The following is a 17,945-nucleotide window of genomic DNA, read 5'->3' on the forward strand; positions in this document are numbered from 1 at the left end:
GCAACCATTTTACGTGCATGCCTCAAAACATTCACTATAAACTCATTCGTCTCGTTCTCAACGTTGTAGTTCAACAAAGACAATAAAAGTGGAGACGGGAAGCCCAGCCTGATAGGGCTAGTGGTATTAGCTCCCTTTACAGGATTAGCCGGGCATCTATAGCTCAGCGTAAGCAGCGTCGCTTCCTCACTCTTCACTCAGGGAAACACATGAATGCTACACTGCTACCACTGTAATGACATCTCGTGGCTCCGTGGAGGGGGGGATCTTTGCTGTACGTCAGCGGGGTTGACGCTGCGACCGAGGCCCAGAGGTTGGAGCTAGAGGCCTTGACCCGTGGCTGAGGCCGGTCGGCCGCAATGAGGGTACATGTGGTGTTGCTCGTGCTGCTGTGCAGCTTGCAGGGCCTGTTCTTTCAGAGATCCACAGCAGACGAGGAAGTCAGTGGTAAGATTTATAATGGTGTGTTGTTGTTGGTTTTATAAGTAATTGTATTTACTATGGGTTTGGACATCTTAGTCTCCAATCCATATGAATCAGAATCAGAATTACTTTATTACATCTTATTGTACAAGTACACAAGAGGCTTGGTTACGCAACAGCCATACACCTAAACATAGCTGCAACGATAAAGTAAATAAGATAGTTAAAATAGGAATATGTAAATGTAAATAAATGGATGGAGGTAGGCTGGAAGCATTGGGGATCGAACCAAGTATCTTTCGGCTTGAGTCGAACACCCTATCCTCCCCCTCCCAACACCACTCTAGTAGTGTTATTATCGGTTACTAATATAGTATTATTATATTTTGTTAATAACCTGTTCATATTAAACCGGTTTTCCAAAAGGTTTACTTGATGGCCGGTATGATCTGGTTTGGAAGGCTTGAGGCTCCTCCAAGACTGACGTAGGGCTGCCCCGTGGTTTGTTAGGTGAGGCGGAATGGCTGCCCCAGCCCAAGCCCTGGGAGGACACGTACTGGTCTGGGACCGCCCCCCTGTGCCTCGGAGGCTGCAGGGGGCGCCACCAAGAGCTGAAGAGCGACCGCTGTGGGGACTCCAGCTGCTGCTGGGTGGGGTCCAAGTCCCTCTGCAGAGGTGGGGCTGATGTATGTTCACCCTGTCGTTAGACTAGTTCAGCACCTCGAGACCAACCGATCACCGCCTAGTGCCTCATGTCAGGGCAGAATCAGCGAGGAAGGCTTTACATTTCTATGCCTAAAATAAGGGCAAAATCGGCCATCTTTTTTATAATGGGCATTTCTTGTCTTTTTTATAAGGAGCAGAGATCGTTGTCATTGCACTTTTTTTTTAGTTTGATGTAATATTGTTAGTTTATTTCTTTTTTAATGTTAATGTTCTTTTTTATGTGCTTTGTCTGCAAACATTCATGCTTATTTTGCTGTACTGATGCACTTCCGTTGAATGAACTGGGGGTATGGAATGATTCATGATTCATGACCCACTCTCAAATGCGTCTGCGTTGTGCTCTGTCGGGGGGTGGACTGTAGTGAACTGCGGCAGACCGGACGTGGACTACAACGGCGTGGTGACCGGTGACGACTGGTGGGTGGGCTCGCTGGTGAGGTACGAGTGCCGTGCCGGCTTCCTGCTGCTCGGAGACCCCACCAGAGTGTGCCAGTCCGACGGCCGTTGGACCCCAAAACCCTTCTGCCTGCGTGAGTTAACACAAACTCACGTCCTGCATGAGTTAAAACAAACCCTCCCGCATGAGTTAACACAAACCCTCCAGCATGAGTGAGTGAGTTAACACAAACCCTCCTGCCTTAGTTAACACAAACCCTCCTGCCTTAGTTAACACAAACCCTCCTGCCTTAGTTAACACAAACCCTCCGGCCTTAGTTAACACAAACCCTCCTGCCTTAGTTAACACAAACCCTCCTGCCTTAGTTAACACAAACCCTCCGGCCTTAGTTAACACAAACCCTCCGGCCTTAGTTAACACAAACCCTCCGGCCTTAGTTAACACAAACCCTCCCGCCTTAGTTAACACAAACCCTCCCGCCTTAGTTAACACAAACCCTCCTGCCTGAGTGAGTGAACACAAGATACATGTGTTGATGTTTTGTCTGATACATTTCATGAAACAGAATTGATGGGATTGGGAAAGGGGTTTGGTATCTGGAATGTGGGCGGGAGGGGGGGTGTGGTTTAGGGCCCCCAGTATATCTTAAAAAACCCTGAATTAAGGCAATGCACGTGCAAAGAACGGTTGACTCCAAGCTGAATAAATGGCTGAATTGAATGAATGGATGAATTCAGAATTCACTGTGAGTAAAATAAAAGTCGTGGAATAATTTCTTCTGCTGAATATCGAAATATTAACAAACAACAAACGCTGGATTCCACATTTCTCCGACCGCTCCACCCAGGGATGTGTCAGCGGGGACGCGTGGAGGTCAACGAGAGGGAGCTGAGCGGAAACTGCTCCACCACCTGCGCCAACAAGAGCTACTTTGGAAACCCCAAGCTAGGCTGTAGCCATCTTGACAACTGTCAGAACAAGGATACCGGCTGGAAGCGCTTCTTCTCCCAGTGTGTCCCCTGCGTCTGCGACTGCTCCATATCCTGTAGTGAGTAGGCTTCTAATGGGCCCTCATTCATAGAGCAGCCATCTTGGTTTTAAATGCTAGCTAGCATTCAGAACCGAGATGGCCGCTTGGTGAGTAAAGGCCTTTGAGATGTGTCACTGGCCAATCTACTTGGGAGTGTGGTGGATGGTGGCTGGGGAGAGAACTACATACATTGAGGGATTTGGTTCTGTTATTGTTCATGTCAACTTTGTGTGTTTGTTTCTCTGTTTTGGATATTTTCAGCAAACGCAGTCAAACTGGAGGTGAAGAGGAAGAGAAACTGAGATTACTGTCCCTTCCTGTCTTCTCTTCTTTTTTTTCACCAATCATCTCCCTCCCTTTGTCTCAGGTGAAAATCAAAATGAACTGACATCAATGAAGGTTTTGAACAAACTTATTTCATTGATTTGTGGTCTGAATTGTTTAGGTTGACTAAGAACATTTATGAAATGAATAATTGACAATCAAAACATGAATCTTAGATATAATCTGTAGGATAGCTTTGATGGACTGACATCCCTTTCGGATTCTACCAGTTCTATGCATGCAAACAATATAATAATAAAAGCAATAGCGTCATATAATAAATGCTAGTAATTAGGAACATTTTACTAAGAAGAAACTCATAAAACATCATTGACACTATGAGATATTTGCAGATATGTAGATATTTATTATTCTGCTGTGAGACAGACATTTCTTGCTTTTTTATTATTATTATGATGTTAGATATGTTTTAGATATGCAAAAGACAATTAAATGACGTCATGTTTATGTTGTGTAATCATTTATTCATTGCATGCTTTTATTTAAATACACACCCAGGCTTTTTAATTTACCTAAATTCCCCAAAACACAATCTATTTCATTGTCTGTAATTTGTCTGTTATGTCTGTAAGCGTATTTTGTTTGTCTGATCATCAGCGCTATAGCTCCTGTGGGCCACTAGAGGCCGCTAGTAAGCAGAGTCCCAACGGTCACGTGTCTAAAGCGGTCATGAGTCGAGCAGAGTCCATGTTCTCCTTGTGTGCAGCATGCTATATTGCAGATTCAAAAATACAGTATTTTATGCTTATATTCTTGAAAGACTGAAATCAAACCCAATCCATGAATTAGTTTATAAGTCTTTGGACCAGGTGCTCAGACGCAGAATTATGTGTTCACCAGCTTTGGGCTTGTAGCAGCCGATACCTGTGTAACAGAAAAACACATAGAATCATCTTCACATCAGTACTCCAGTAGTAGCCTAATTGTTGTGTGAGGATCGGTGAAGGAAGTCTACAAGTAGACTGCAATGACATTGGGAGTCAATACCCCAAAGTATCTTTCAGCAGGTAGTAAAACACCCACACCATAACACTATCAACAATACTGATACTGGTATTAAGCACTGCTGGGAGTGAATACATTTACATAATTAGCATTACTAATGTTACACAGGAAGAAATAAATGGGATTATCTTCGGCAGTTGGCCTGCAGCCTCATAGCTATGATGACCGAATCCCAGTCGTATTGATATTCTCATATTGATATACAGCACCACCCCATGTGTGATATTGCTTTTATACAACAGTTAAACAAGTGTCCTTTATTAGTGAACAGTAGACTGCAATGACATTTGTATGCATCAAACCGATTATGATTGGTTTATTTTTTATTTTTTTTATTTAATCATTTATTTGGCTCTGCCCACACAAATGGTTTCACAACTTGACTGGGACAGGACTGTTGCCAAGGAACACACCAACATGTTCCTGCACTCTAGCTTTCTACCTTGTCTAAGTCTACGCGTTACCGCTAGCCAGCTGCTTTGTATCACGTACCTGTATAGTCTATATATATATATATATATATTGTATCTGTATATTCCATTTACTGTGCAACCAAATCAGAGTCTGTTGACAGTCGCTTTGGTGGCATCATGTGTGATTCAGATGAGTCAACAGCTTACGTACAATCATTAATGTCGGCTAATTAATGTTATTATAACACCTATCAAGCAGGGTAATACATGTATACATTAAAGTCCCCGTGCTGGCATAGCAGCACACATGAAATGCCTCTTAAACCATCGAATCAAATCACCCGGTCGGAACTAACTGTCGTATACCAACGGACATCCTCAGTGCGCCGCCCGGTGTAGCGGCGCTCGCGGTAACGCCCCCATCATTAGGGCCTCCCCCCCGCTCCCTGTTATGTAAGGAAGTCTTCTGAGGATGCTACCAGCGGCTCATCCAGGCCTGCTCCGACACGCGCCCGCCGTAGGGGAGGGCCTCATCGCTACGGCGATCCTGCCTGTAGCTCCGCTGGTACTCACCCGCATCCAGCCGGGCGGGTTCCCCTGGCGCGCCCGCCGACAGCAGCTCCCAGTAGGACTGGGCCTGCCCGCTGCCCGCCACTCCGTTGACGCTCTCCAGGAACAGGCCGTGGTCGGGGTCCTCCTTCAGCGTGAACCTGACGGGACACGGCGTTAATCATTCAGCGAGGGACGCGTGAAATATTAAAAGATAGAGCAGCCATACTGTGTTGCTCTAGGGGAAAATGGCGGACCTGTGACCGCCTGCTTCTTATTCGGCAGACGCTTATCCGAAGCACCCCGCTGTAGATTCAGGTATCTGTCATTAAGGAGCAGGTATGAGGTTAGGCGTCTTGCTTCACAGGTTAGGTTGCAGACACAGGGGGATCGGACCCGCGACCTTTCATCGTCGGTGAGTCAGACGCTCTAACCACCCGGCTGTTCTTCCCTCCCCCAGGAGGGCTGTGTGGATGAATGAAGTGCATTTTGTTGCACAGTGGTGGCGTGTGAGCTTACCTAAAGGACGGCTCCGTCTGCTGCAGTCTCGAGGGCCCCCAGCAGAACCCCTCCCTCCACCACTGAGCCAGAGTAGGAGCCCGTAGCCTCGCTGGACAGCCCGCGGCCCTCCACAGACACCCTGATAGGAAGCGTCCCGTCCCCCACCGGCCCTGAATGCCAACACATGGACACGGGATCCGTCATTAAAGACACTGTCATACACCGTACACATTGCCTATGGCTGCCCCAGTCTGCCGTTCAGAGGACGCTGTTATCCAAAGCAAACAAAAGCATCTCACGAGGACGCCTACATGGTTAGGCTGCAGACATTCTGGTTCAAACACAGATCCTTTAGGCTGGGAGTCAAGACACTAACACCCCACACGCTCTCACACACACACACACACACACACACACACACACACACACACACACACACACACACACACAATGATGTCGACAGTTAAAGTAGTATGATTTGAGTAATGCTAGATGCATAAAAGGATATCCAATGTAAAATAGTATAAATTGATCATTTCACCTGCTGAAGTGCCCGGTGTGATGATGAGCAGCAGAAGGCCCAGGGGAAGCACAGCACTGGCCAGTCTGAGGTCCATCCTGTAGGTAGTGTACTGGTTTGTGTTGGGATACTGCAGAGGGCCGCTCTAGTCTTAGTCTATTGGAGCCGCTCCGCACACTGCTTGAGCTCCTCGGAACACCTCCCTGGTCTGGGGTTAACATTCCAATCCCCACATTGCCATGGTTACCGCAGCCATGTTCATTCCGAGACAAATAAAGCCTTCAATGTTGGGTCAATATGTAAAAGGGGACATTGGTGACGCATTCAAAATATAAACATATCAATTGTTTTGCCGATTTTTCAGTGTTTGATTAATTATTACGTTTTTCTTTTTCAAATGCATAAGCAGAACATATGGGAGAATTGACACTTTTCAATGAGGATAGACAGACATTTCACCGCCTAGCTTACAGTGCTCAGTTATTGGTAGAAGGAAGAGCAGGTCATACACGTCTCCACCACGTTTCCTGTCCACACTCGACACAACCCTGCGTTAGTAAACAATTATCATTGATGTAGCCCTCCTATCATGCATTTAAATATTCCTTAAATGGGGTTGCGCAAAGACGCGCAGCGTTTCTCGGATTCCAGGGACACACCTATTTTTAAATCCTGATTATAAGAAGTCTGAATGGAGGTCGCGGCGTTGTGATTGCACGGAGGCCCAGTATGTCTGAACGAAAGTAACCCCTCGGTTGTTTTACCGAAAATAACCCAGCCACTGCAGCATCAGCAGCAGCGGCTCGTTGCGCAGGTGCGGTCTTTAAAGAGACCGCGCGCTCCAATTCACTGATCAATGTTTACATCTGAGACGATCAAACCCCTGGCCGGATTAACATAGTGACACAATAAGGACACACTGCCTGCATGTTTATAAAAGTGTTGTACATGGGATGACGTGAGCTCACCACGATACGTCAACAGCCGAACCGAAATGTTATCCATGAGAGAGTTGTGTAGTAGGGTTAAGGTTAATTTAAATATGCCCACCCCCAGTTAAAATATACTTTTCTTATCTGATTTAGATATATTTCCATTGTATTACAAACGGAAAACCTGAGGTGATAACACCTCCTCAATACTTCGTTGTAAGGCATGAGGTATAACAGGCTATCATGTTAATAGGAAAATATTAATAATAGTGGGACGATGGAAAATGTCTGTCCCGTTTTGACAAAACAACAACAACAACAAGTCTGCATGTGAGCATCCATATCACGAGCTCCGGGAGATGGGAGTGCGGACTTTCTCCTCGCGCAGACTGTCAGCATCAGCAACGCCCTGCATCCCAAACCGCCGCGCGTGCCACTGATGCACTGACCGGCGAGATAACGGCGCCTGCCATTGAGCTTCTGCTGCTGCTGCACCACTGGGGCTTTCTCTTTCCCCCATTTAGACGGACTCGAGATTGGAATCGACATTTTACAAAAGGGAAAGACGCTTGAGAAAAAGAGAGAGAGAGAGAGAGAGAGAGAGAGAGAGAGAGAGAGAGAGAGAGAGAGAGAGAGAGAGAGAGAGAGAGAGAGAGAGAGAGAGAGAGAGAGAGAGAGAGAGAGAGAGAGAGAGAGAGAGAGAGAGAGAGAGAGAGAGAGAGAGAGAGAGAGAGAGAGAGAGAGAGAGAGAGAGAGAGAGAGGGAGAGAGAGACATCAACTCTATGGATGTTCAGGATGGTTTAACCAGAGAGGAGAGTGATTCGAGCACCTACACATGAGACATAGCCTACGTAGCTGCGCGGCGCTGTTTCCTTCGCTATTCTCAAAGATGCTGTCATAGTTATCGCCGGACATGATTTTAATAGCAGGAGTTGCCGTATTATTGGATGTGCGGTATGATGCACCGCGCCCCGAGGGACTCCTGCTGAACGGAACACCGTGTGTCGCCGGCTCACACTCGTTTTGAATTGTTCATTTGTCCATCTTTGAGCTGCCACTTGACTCTCCCGGGACCTTCAGACGTGGATGGAATCTGTTATTTGATCTCCACTGATCAACTGAGCACTGTTGCTATTATACATAAGGAACAAAGAATCCGCGAGGGTCTGGGCCACCGTTTCAACACACACCAAAAAGTACGTTACATGTTCTGCTTATGTCAATGTGAATAAAAGTGTGTGTGCGTGTGTGTGTGTGTGTGTGTGTGTGTGTGTGTGTGTGTGTGTGTGTGTGTGTGTGCGTGTGTGTGTGTGTGTGTGTGTGTGTGTGTGTGTGTGTGTGTGTGTGTGTGTGTGTGTGTGTGTGTGTGTGTGTGTGTGTGTGTGTGTACGTACGTGCATGCGTGTGTGTTGGTGTGCATGCGCTCACGCGTGTGGGTCTCTGTGTGTGACTTCTTGGATTCATTTTTTTTTAACATGTGTCTATCGATTATTACGGTTCTCACATTCCCTCGATTTGCTCTTCTCACGCCGGCCCTCCTCAAACCGGCCGGCCTCTATAGAATTCTGAAGAGACTCTGAGGGTGTCCTGTCCTTCATTAATGACCATCTTGCTGTTAGCATGAGCCGAACACTACCTTCTAACATGGGGCTTCAGAGGCCTTTGTGCATATTAAACCACAACGTAAATGCCCCCCACCAACATCACCAGGATCATCATGTCCTTGCGAGGGGAGAGATCATGGCACGAGAACCTATCACCCTTCATCTAAGTGGGAGGCCATTACCGTCTGTCAGTGTTCCCACTGGGCCGGGCTGCATACTTTTATGTATAGACACCAGGCCGGGCTATAGTGGATATTTACAAAGGGCCGGTGGAGAATCAATACACGACACTGTGAATCATGGTCCTGCATTTACAGCACAAGGGATTTTTCAGCACTGCAGCGGGGCCATCGGACATGTTGGAGTGTAACGAAGTGCTGTTTGTTTGGAAGATAATCGAGTGCGTTGAATGCTTGTAGTAAAGTTTACACAGTTGTGTTTCTTTGCCTTTAAGTTGAAGCAAAGGGTTCACGTTGGCCATGCGTCGCAGCCCCACATTCCAGTTCGGCACCGGTTGTGAAATGTCAACAGTGGTGGGATCAAACCGTAGTTTAAGGTTCAAACCCGTTGCACTGTTGCCAGCGGTGACCAGACCCCGCTCTGTGATCATGTAAAATAACCCATAAATGACAAAACGGTCTTTATTCATGTTCTTCATATGAAACTACTTTTATTATTACATGCTGGAAAGTAAGCAGGTGAGTTGGAGCCGACCAAAAACAAAAGCCACCACGATGTGCTACTTCAATTAGTGACAGTTCCACACTCTTAATCATTGACTCAGTGACTGTAGCTCCATGACGGTTAATGAAATGATTTCATCACGTCCCGTTCCCTGTGTAATGTGGCTAATTGTAAACTGTGAGAAGGGACCAGGACATATCTGGAAGCTGGTGCTGAAGTGGAATATTGAAGTGATTCTTGATTTAATTAGACTTTTTATGTTGGACCACCACCAACATATCATTCCAGTTGCAATTTTGTAACTATAATGCCATAATTTTAATGTTCATGTGTATTCATAAAATGTGGTGCAAAATATGTTGCAGTGTAAGGCATTGCATTCACATTAACTTACATATAGAGGGGAATTATAGCAGTTAGATTCAAAGCTTCATGGAGGATGATCATTGGTTGGTAAAGGTTAACTCAGTCATGAAGACACCAAATTAAGACCACCCTTCCAAAGAGTTCATTAAGTAACTTGTTGTTCTACTGCCAACTGTGAAAGCTAATTATTACACGTGTTATCAGCCTAATTCTTTCTAGAAGTTGACATGCGCTTATACTCAGTTGCGACACTAGGTACCCTGAACAAACATATATAATCCAAATATTATACTGGAGAGGAATGTCCTGTGTATTTATTCAGCCTATATTCTTTCCAATGAGTCAATATTAGCTGAGATTATCAGCATTATGACAAAGTTTGTATTGTCCTTTCTCAATCCCCTCGACTCGGATGCATAGATACTAATGTTATTGTTTGTTCATTTAACACAATCAATATGAAACTGCATACTGCATCCAGCTCATTGGTTCAGCATTGGTACACTGCACAGTGTTTGAGTTGAACAGCGCGTTTGAGCAGTCTCAATTGAGTTAAATGGAGTCATCCATTACCACGCATTACTGGACGTTTATACGCCATAGCCTACATTACCTCAGCAGGCTCTATCGTTCGATGTGTTCCTTCGCGATCGCCAAGACGGTTGGGCTCGGGAAACCAGAGTAGCCCAGTTCTCCACACACACACACGCACGCACGCACGCACACACACACACACACACACACACACACACACACACACACACACACACACACACACACACACACACACACACACACACACACACACACACACACACACACACACACACACACACACATCCCCTCTCCAGAAGCCAGTTCATAGCGGTGTGTGTAATGAGATAATGCCGTGCACCTAACCTCTTAACAGGATGTCTGCGATCAGCTGAACAGCATTCAGACCATCACCTAGTGTATTCACACCAAAGCAACAGTTATTCTTCTCCCATTCCAAGATGGCCTAACCGCCTTTTGAGCGTTTTACCACCTTCTATAAACCAGCTGACTTAATTTGAGTTTGATTATAACACCTGCTTCGTCGACCACATCCCACTTTACTGGAAGACGAAGAGTAGAGCAGAAGATTTAGGTTTCCCCTTTGTTTGGGACTTTTTATAGTTCTTGTTGCTTTATCCTTTTCCTTTGCTTAAATTTTTAACTGCTTTGGCAGTGATGTTTATTTTCCATGTCAATAAAGCTCTTATAAATAAAGACAGAATTCATGAATGTAGACAACAAACAGACTCTACGTTGGTGCAAACACGTAAGACGAGAGAGGCAGAGGCAGATGGACGGACACAAGAGTCAGAGAGAAAGAAGGATAGAAAGACAGAACTCACACTACGGTGGTACAGAGTCTCCACTCCAAAGTCAACAGGTGAACCCAGGCTACCAAGGCCGAACCGGCTGGTAAGAATCTAAAGCGTATACTGTGGGTCAATAACACCACACGGTTATGCATCGGTTTTAGAAAAACGGGACACCACAGTTAGACCGAACCAACGTCCAGAGGTTTCCATGACAGCTGAACTGACACACATATGTCAGTTCAGCTGAATAAGTGTATAAATCACACAGTGGATCTCTTCCCCCCCCCCCCCCCCCCCCGGCAGGCTTTCAGCATGGCGGAGAAAGCCCTGGACCCGGGGCCAGTCAGCATCCCCATGGAGGAGACCAAGGTCCCCGGGGGGGCCCCGCCCGAGGCCGCCCTGCTGGTCCACCTGAAGAAGGTGGAGAACCACATCACCGATGCCCAGCGCTTCTCCCACCTGCCCCAGCGCTCCGCCGTGGACCTGGAGTTCACCGAGCTGTCCTACACCATCCGGGAGGGGCCCTGCTGGCGGAGGAGAGGTACTGCACGCCGGCCTCGCTCATTCACACACACACACACAGACAGACTCACGTGAACACACTCGCGTGTACAAACGCACGAACACATGCGCACACATACACACATACAAGGGACAAACGCACACACGCACACACACACACACACACACACACACGATAGACCTGGGCTCACACACACAACATAGGCAAGCATTCACACTCACATAAACACACACAAACACACCCACACACAAAATAGAGACGTGCTCACGCACGCCATAGACACATACACAGACAAACACACACAAACACAGCGTTGGTTTAAAGCATGAGAAAACACCGGCTGTGTTGATCAGTATCAGCTATTTTTGAGAGGTGTTAAAAAAAGCGACTCTTTAGTAGAGAGGTTTTTTTCCCCCCGTCTATCCAATTAATGATGGACATATGCCCGCACACACACACATACACACACACACACACAGACACACACACACATACACAAAAACACACACACCTACACAATACAATACCTCAGACACAGACACATGCAAATATACACGCATACACAAATGCACACACACACACAGACACACACAAACATTTACATTACAGAATACACACAACATTAAGTCACACACAGAAACATGCACACACACATACACAGGCACATACACAAACCACACACACACACACACACACACACACACACACACACACTCACACTCACGCCACAGAACATACTACACTTACTCATGCACAGACATATGCACAAACACACACACCTACACACTACATTAACTTACACAGAGACACTTGCTACGCAGTACATACTACACTAACTCACTCACACACACATGCACACACACACACACACACACACACACACACACACACACACACACACACACACACACACACACACACACACACACACACACACACTCAAACACACACACACACACACACACACACACACACACACACACACACACACACACACACTCAAACACACACACACACACACACACACACACACAAACACACACATAAACTCAAATTGCTGTACTGTATCAAGTTGTGTGTGCAGATGTGCTGTGCTCAGCAGATTTTAGATGTGGTAAATAATTCACTCCTGCTGTCCGACGTGCGTCCCCTTCCCCCCCCCCCCCACACACACCCTTCCCACCCCCCCACACCCTTCCAAACCCACCGCCGTCCCATCCCTGCTCAATCGAACCAACGTCCGGCTTTGGTAGAAGGAAATGGCAGTGATTGATCTGTGCATTAATTATGAATGGTATATATTCTCACCGCACGTATTAGAGGAGGAGACGTGCAGCCTACTTATCTCTGGTCGAGCCCCAGTCACCTGCTAGTGAACACTTCCTAGAGCACCGCGCACCTCGGCTTTCACACCTCGGCTTTCACACCTCAGTCAGGTGGACCTGCTTTATTGACCCTTCTTCTTGCCTGCGGGACCTTCGCGTCGATCCGACGTGTTGCTGAGGCGTCTGGGCGGTCAGCCTGTCTCCCCGTGCCCTACGGCTCCTCCTCTAGGAGTGGCGACGTGGATCTCCGCAGATCTTTGCATTCGCGCAGGACGCAAAAGTATGATTTGGTCTATGTGCTTGTTGGGTTCCCTATTCAGAACATCCCCAAGGTACCATCGTATGCACCCGCGGTGGCGGTGCAGTGGGACACATTGGATGAATAATAGCCACCAAATGGGTTATAAGGGCATATCTTATACCCACCCACTGAACTGGGTGTGAACGAGGGAACTTGTTTACATCTTTCACACAAGCTGTCCTCCTGACGTAGGATACATAACCCGCTGCATTGTGCACCCCCTCTCTATTTGTTCTCAGCGTCTCATGTGCATACAGAGACAGGGATGTCTTTTTTTTTTTTTCTTCTGTGTGAAACCCGAGTATGTAGCGTCAATTGGGGCCGACACAGCACGTGAACAGTCAACAGAGTGATGACCGGGCCGGCGGAAAGGAATAACAGGAGATTTCTCTGCTCTCGGTCGATATCGCAGCCTCTTCTTCTACGTCTATCGAAGCTTTGTCTTCCTCTGTCTTCTCATTGCAAAATCAATCCCTGTTGTTCCTCCGTTGAGCACGCTCTTCAGCACAAAGCTGGTCTTCTCTGAGATGTGCAAAGGTTTACTTGCAGATTGTTTATTTAGAATAGGTATTGCTGGTGCAGGATTATTCATAAGAGGGCCTGTATACCAAGATCTGCAATCCATAGGTCATGGTTAGAGTTGGTGAGAGGGCTACCTCAGAAAAAAACTGAAATATTTGTAGGGTGTTGGTGTAGCCGGATAACAGAGAACAGTTATTCCGGCAAACACGTCTGTGCGCCAGTCATTGATTTACTATATTCTTTGCTCTCCACACAGACTGTTTACGTGCGTCCAGCAGACTTCAAACAACAACAATGCTTTAAAAACCGTAATCTTCTCCTGTTGCCTACAGATTCTGCATTCATATATCTTTTGACAGCAGTTAGTGTTAGGGTAACCATAGCCCCCCTTCATTCAACCAACTCTCTGTTGGTTAAGTGCTTTGTGTGTGTGTGTGTGTGTGTGTGTGTGTGTGTGTGTGTGTGTGTGTGTGTGTGTGTGTGTGTGTGTGTGTGTGTGTGTGTGTGTGTGTGTGTGTGTGTGTGTGTGTGTGTATGATATTGTGTGAGGTAGTGTAGGTTATCTGTATGTAATGGTGGTGGTTAGTGAGGTCCCCCCTTCACTGTAAAGCGTCTTTGAGTGTCTAGAAAAGCGCTATATAAATTCAATCCATTATTATTATTATTATTAATGTGTGTGCGTGTAATGTTGGTTATGTGTTGTGTGTGTATGTGCGCGAGTGTGTTTGCATATGCGTGCGTGCGTGATGCGCTTGCGGTTTTTCTGTGATATTGTCTTTGGCGTTGTCTATGTGTGTACCAGTGATGTGCTCTCAGAAATCATTATGGAGGACAATAAAGAATGAATTGGAATCTGAGGAGGGGGAGAAGGCTGGGTCAAGGTCACCTTCAGCTGTGGGTCTTCATGCTGGCGGTCTTCAGGCTGACAGCGTTTCACAGCCCTCCTTCAGTCTGTCCTCAGTCAGTCCTCAAAGCTGTAAAACAGATTTCATGCAGTTTCAGTCTGAGACAAATGACACGCTAGAACATTAAGCGGTTAGGCGTTCTGGATTGTGTGAAAAACGAAATGAAGAGGAGAGAGCAAATCGGGGGGGGGGGGGGGGGTTGGGCGTGTGATGCTACACGCACCACAATAACCTGGGAACACTGCGATGATGTCACAACTAAGCGAACACTTAGTGAGTCACGAGGTAGGCTCCTTGCTGGGGTTGTGAGTCACAAGGACGGCTCCACGCTGGGCTTATTTTGGAGGGGGTGTATGCCCGGATGGGCAGAGACGGGCAGGGCAGAGGGGACGTCGGGGGGGCAGGGGGGAGGCTGGCTGAGATCTCATCGCGTCCCATAAAACAACACTCTAGAGGAGAACATTATGAGGAGGAGGAGGAGGAGGAGGAGGAGAAGGGAGGAGGGCTGGGTCACTGATGGTATATCTGGCAGGTATGAACCCTTCAACCTGGCGATTCATGCTGACGTATATGAGCAGAGATTTCCAGGCCTCTAGCTCCATCTAGAGTGGGCGGAAGACGTCTCCATGCCGGCACAAACGGCACCACGGGCTCCCTTTGTCTGAAGACTGCCTCATCTCCCAGGGGAGAGGCCATTAGGATGTCAACCCCGCGCTGGCCCAGCGAGAGAGAGAGAGAGAGAGAGAGAGAGAGAGAGAGAGAGAGAGAGAGAGAGAGAGAGAGAGAGAGAGAGAGAGAGAGGAGAGAGAGGGAGAGAGAGGAGAGAGAGAGAGAGAGAGAGAGAGAGAGAGAGAGAGAGAGAGAGAGAGAGAGAGAGCATGTGTGTGTAGGAGGATGGATTGTCTGCAGGTGATCTGGGACACTTCTGCATATGGTTACAACTCCCACTGCGATGGCTTTGATGCGTTGGCGCTTCTGTGTGAAAGTCTTTCATTCTTTTTAATTCGTAGTTGTTATTCACTGAGGACCTACAACCCCTTTCTCAAGCCATCGCCCACAGCGCTGCTCTACCTTTGCTGATACATTTGTAATGGGTTAAGGATAATGTTCTGTGGAAAATCAATTGCATGTGAACATTTCCACTTAACATGTGATTGAAGAGACACATGTTTTTCTAGCGAGATTCAAAGTCAATTCCAAGACACAATTTTGCGAGCGGCAACAGCAAGGTCTTCCACTTAATAAAACCAGCCACTGCATGTATCGCTGCCCATATACAAGTGTGTTTGTGTGTGTGTTTATGGGTGTCATATGCATGCATGTGTGTGCGCGTGCTTCCATGCATCCGAGTGTGTGTGTGTGTGTGTGTGTTTTTGTGACATATGCGTATGTGCCCATGCTTGCGTGTATCCAAGTGTGTGTGTGTGTGTGTGTATGGGGGGGGTTTGTGTCATATGCGTGTGTGTGCGCTTCCTTTCGTGCATCCGATTGTGTGTGTGTGTATGTGTGTGTCTGTGTGTACGTTCCACGCGGACACACGCCTGCGTTGAAGGGTTTGTGTTCGGCGTGTCCGTTCACTGATGCCCCGGTATTAGCATGCTGGGAGGTCAGTAGCGTGGGACAACATGTGTTTGTATGCGGCGCACGTCAAGGCCGGCGGCCACGGGGCTGACAGGAGAGCCGCTGTGATGTGTGAGAGGAGGCCGGTATGACTGATGGACGAGCAGGCAGGAGGCCCCCAGGCCGTTGGGACGGGGCTCGTATACGACTGCAGCCTCGCTGGGGCTCAGCGCTGTCATGTCCGCTGGGACACTTAATTACACACACATGCACAGACTCACACACACACACACACCGTCCCCCAGATGAAAGCCACGTATGAGTATGGACTAGGGAAATGGAGAAACACTTACAGACACACCATACACACACACACACACACACACACACAAACACACACACACACACACACACAGCTAACTTAAACTATTAGAGCAGCAGACGTCCAACTGTCAGGGGTATTCGGGGTGTTACTGAAAAGATTTTCTACACTGTGCCAGACGGAGCAAACATTTTTGTCAATGGAGAAAAGGTGCAACTGAAGTCAAATGCCCACATTGCCCACTGAATCGTTTTGTTGGATCTCTTATTTTTGTTTAAGTTGGACAAGACAACCGTCATCGATTAACCTTCTTGCCGGGAATTTATGGACAAGATTGAATCGGAATGTTTCAATGCTGTTGACATTGATTACACAATAAATGTTACATTGATTTCATTTATTTTCTTGAGAATAAGCAGTTTATTGGGGTTGATGAGGTTGTTGAGATGAAAACTGCAGGGACGGGTGATGGTTATTTTGAAGCAGATCTCCGTTTGGCGTTCGTTGGAGTGATGGAGCTTCCTTCTCTCCCAGGTTACAAAGCGCTGCTCAAGTGTCTGTCTGGACGGTTCAACAGCAAGGAGCTGATCGGCATCATGGGGCCCTCGGGGGCCGGGAAATCCACTCTGATGAACATATTAGCTGGCTACAGGTAAGGCTAACACTACAGGTAACATACTGACTGGCCAGAGGTAAGGCCTAGCTACAGGTAACATACTGACTGTCTACACGCTACAGCTAAGGCCTAGCTACAGGTAACATACTGACTTTCTACACGCTACAGCTAAGGCCTAGCTACAGATAAAATACTGACTGGCTACAGACTACAGCTAAGGCCTAGATAAAGGTTAAATGCTGACTGGCTACACGCTACAGCTAAGGCCTAGCTACAGGTAACATACTGACTGGCTACAGGCTACAGCTAAGGCCTAGCTACAGGTAAAATAATGACTGGCTACAGGCTACAGCTAAGGCCTAGCTAAAGGTTAAATACTGACTGGCTACACGCTACAGCTAAGGCCTAGCTAAAGGTTAAATACTGACTGGCTACACGCTACAGCTAAGACCTAGCTACAGGTAAATACTGACTGGCTACAGGCTACAGCTAAGGCCTAGCTACAGATAAAATACTGACTGGCTACAGGCTACAGCTAGGGCCTAGCTACAGGTAACAAACTGACTGGCTACAGGCTACAGCTAAGGCCTAGCTAAAGGTTAAATACTGACTGGCTACAGACTACAGCTAAGGCCTAGCTAAAGGTTAAATACTGACTGGCTACAGGCTACAGCTAAGGCCTAGCTAAAGGTTAAATACTGACTGGCTACAGGCTACAGCTAAGGCCTAGCTAAAGGTTAAATACTGACTGGCTACAGCTAAGGCCTAGCTAATGGTTAAATACTGACTGGCTACAGGCTACAGCTAAGGCCTAGCTAAAGGTTAAATACTGACTGGCTACAGGCTACAGCTAATGCCTAGCTAAAGGTTAAATACTGACTGGCTACAGGCTACAGCTAAGGCCTAGCTAAAGGTTAAATACTGACTGGCTACAGGCTACAGCTAAGGCCTAGCTAAAGGTTAAATACTGACTGGCTACAGGCTACAGCTAATGCCTAGCTAAAGGTTAAATACTGACTGGCTACA

At 47.1% G+C, this 17,945-nt stretch overlaps 2 protein-coding genes and 1 long non-coding RNA gene across 8 annotated transcripts in view; 2 read left to right on the top strand and 1 right to left on the bottom strand.

Annotated features, from left to right (window-relative positions):
• Nucleotides 1–3,368, top strand: si:ch211-117m20.4 (sushi, von Willebrand factor type A, EGF and pentraxin domain-containing protein 1). Of its 3 annotated transcripts, none has more exons than XM_060056707.1 (5): nucleotides 1–462; nucleotides 934–1,098; nucleotides 1,512–1,679; nucleotides 2,394–2,603; nucleotides 2,853–3,368. In XM_060056707.1, exons 1-4 carry the CDS (start codon nucleotides 360–362, stop codon nucleotides 2,600–2,602), a joined length of 645 nt encoding a protein of 214 aa, XP_059912690.1. In that variant the 5' UTR covers nucleotides 1–359; the 3' UTR covers nucleotide 2,603; nucleotides 2,853–3,368. The 3 variants fall into 3 exon arrangements, with proteins under 3 accessions (XP_059912690.1, XP_059912688.1, XP_059912689.1); XM_060056705.1 differs by having other exon boundaries at nucleotides 2,394–2,594; nucleotides 2,838–3,368; XM_060056706.1 differs by having other exon boundaries at nucleotides 1–447; nucleotides 2,394–2,594; nucleotides 2,838–3,368.
• LOC132461543 (uncharacterized) lies at nucleotides 2,971–10,976 on the bottom strand. Of its 3 annotated transcripts, none has more exons than XR_009526630.1 (5): nucleotides 10,876–10,976; nucleotides 5,931–6,117; nucleotides 5,408–5,559; nucleotides 4,913–5,049; nucleotides 2,971–3,785 (listed from the first exon to the last, which is right to left on the bottom strand). It is a non-coding gene; the product is annotated as an uncharacterized LOC132461543 (long non-coding RNA). The 3 variants fall into 3 exon arrangements; XR_009526629.1 differs by lacking the exon at nucleotides 10,876–10,976 and adding an exon at nucleotides 6,569–7,069 and having other exon boundaries at nucleotides 5,931–6,457; XR_009526628.1 differs by lacking the exon at nucleotides 10,876–10,976 and having other exon boundaries at nucleotides 5,931–7,069.
• The window catches only part of abcg4a (ATP-binding cassette, sub-family G (WHITE), member 4a), a 22,724-nt gene continuing 12,362 nt past the window's right edge, over nucleotides 7,584–17,945 (top strand). Inside the window, exons 1-3 of one of the 2 annotated variants that reach the window (XM_060056698.1) lie at nucleotides 7,584–8,038; nucleotides 11,149–11,386; nucleotides 16,838–16,955. In XM_060056698.1, the coding sequence (XP_059912681.1) occupies nucleotides 11,158–11,386; nucleotides 16,838–16,955 (347 nt within the window). In that variant the 5' untranslated portion in view covers nucleotides 7,584–8,038; nucleotides 11,149–11,157. Of the gene's footprint in view, nucleotides 8,039–11,080; nucleotides 11,387–16,837; nucleotides 16,956–17,945 lie in introns of those variants that run through there. The other variant, XM_060056699.1, reaches the window with a different exon arrangement.

This window comes from Gadus macrocephalus, chromosome 7, assembly GCF_031168955.1.
Source record: "Gadus macrocephalus chromosome 7, ASM3116895v1".
Classification (NCBI taxonomy): domain Eukaryota; kingdom Metazoa; phylum Chordata; class Actinopteri; order Gadiformes; family Gadidae; genus Gadus; species Gadus macrocephalus.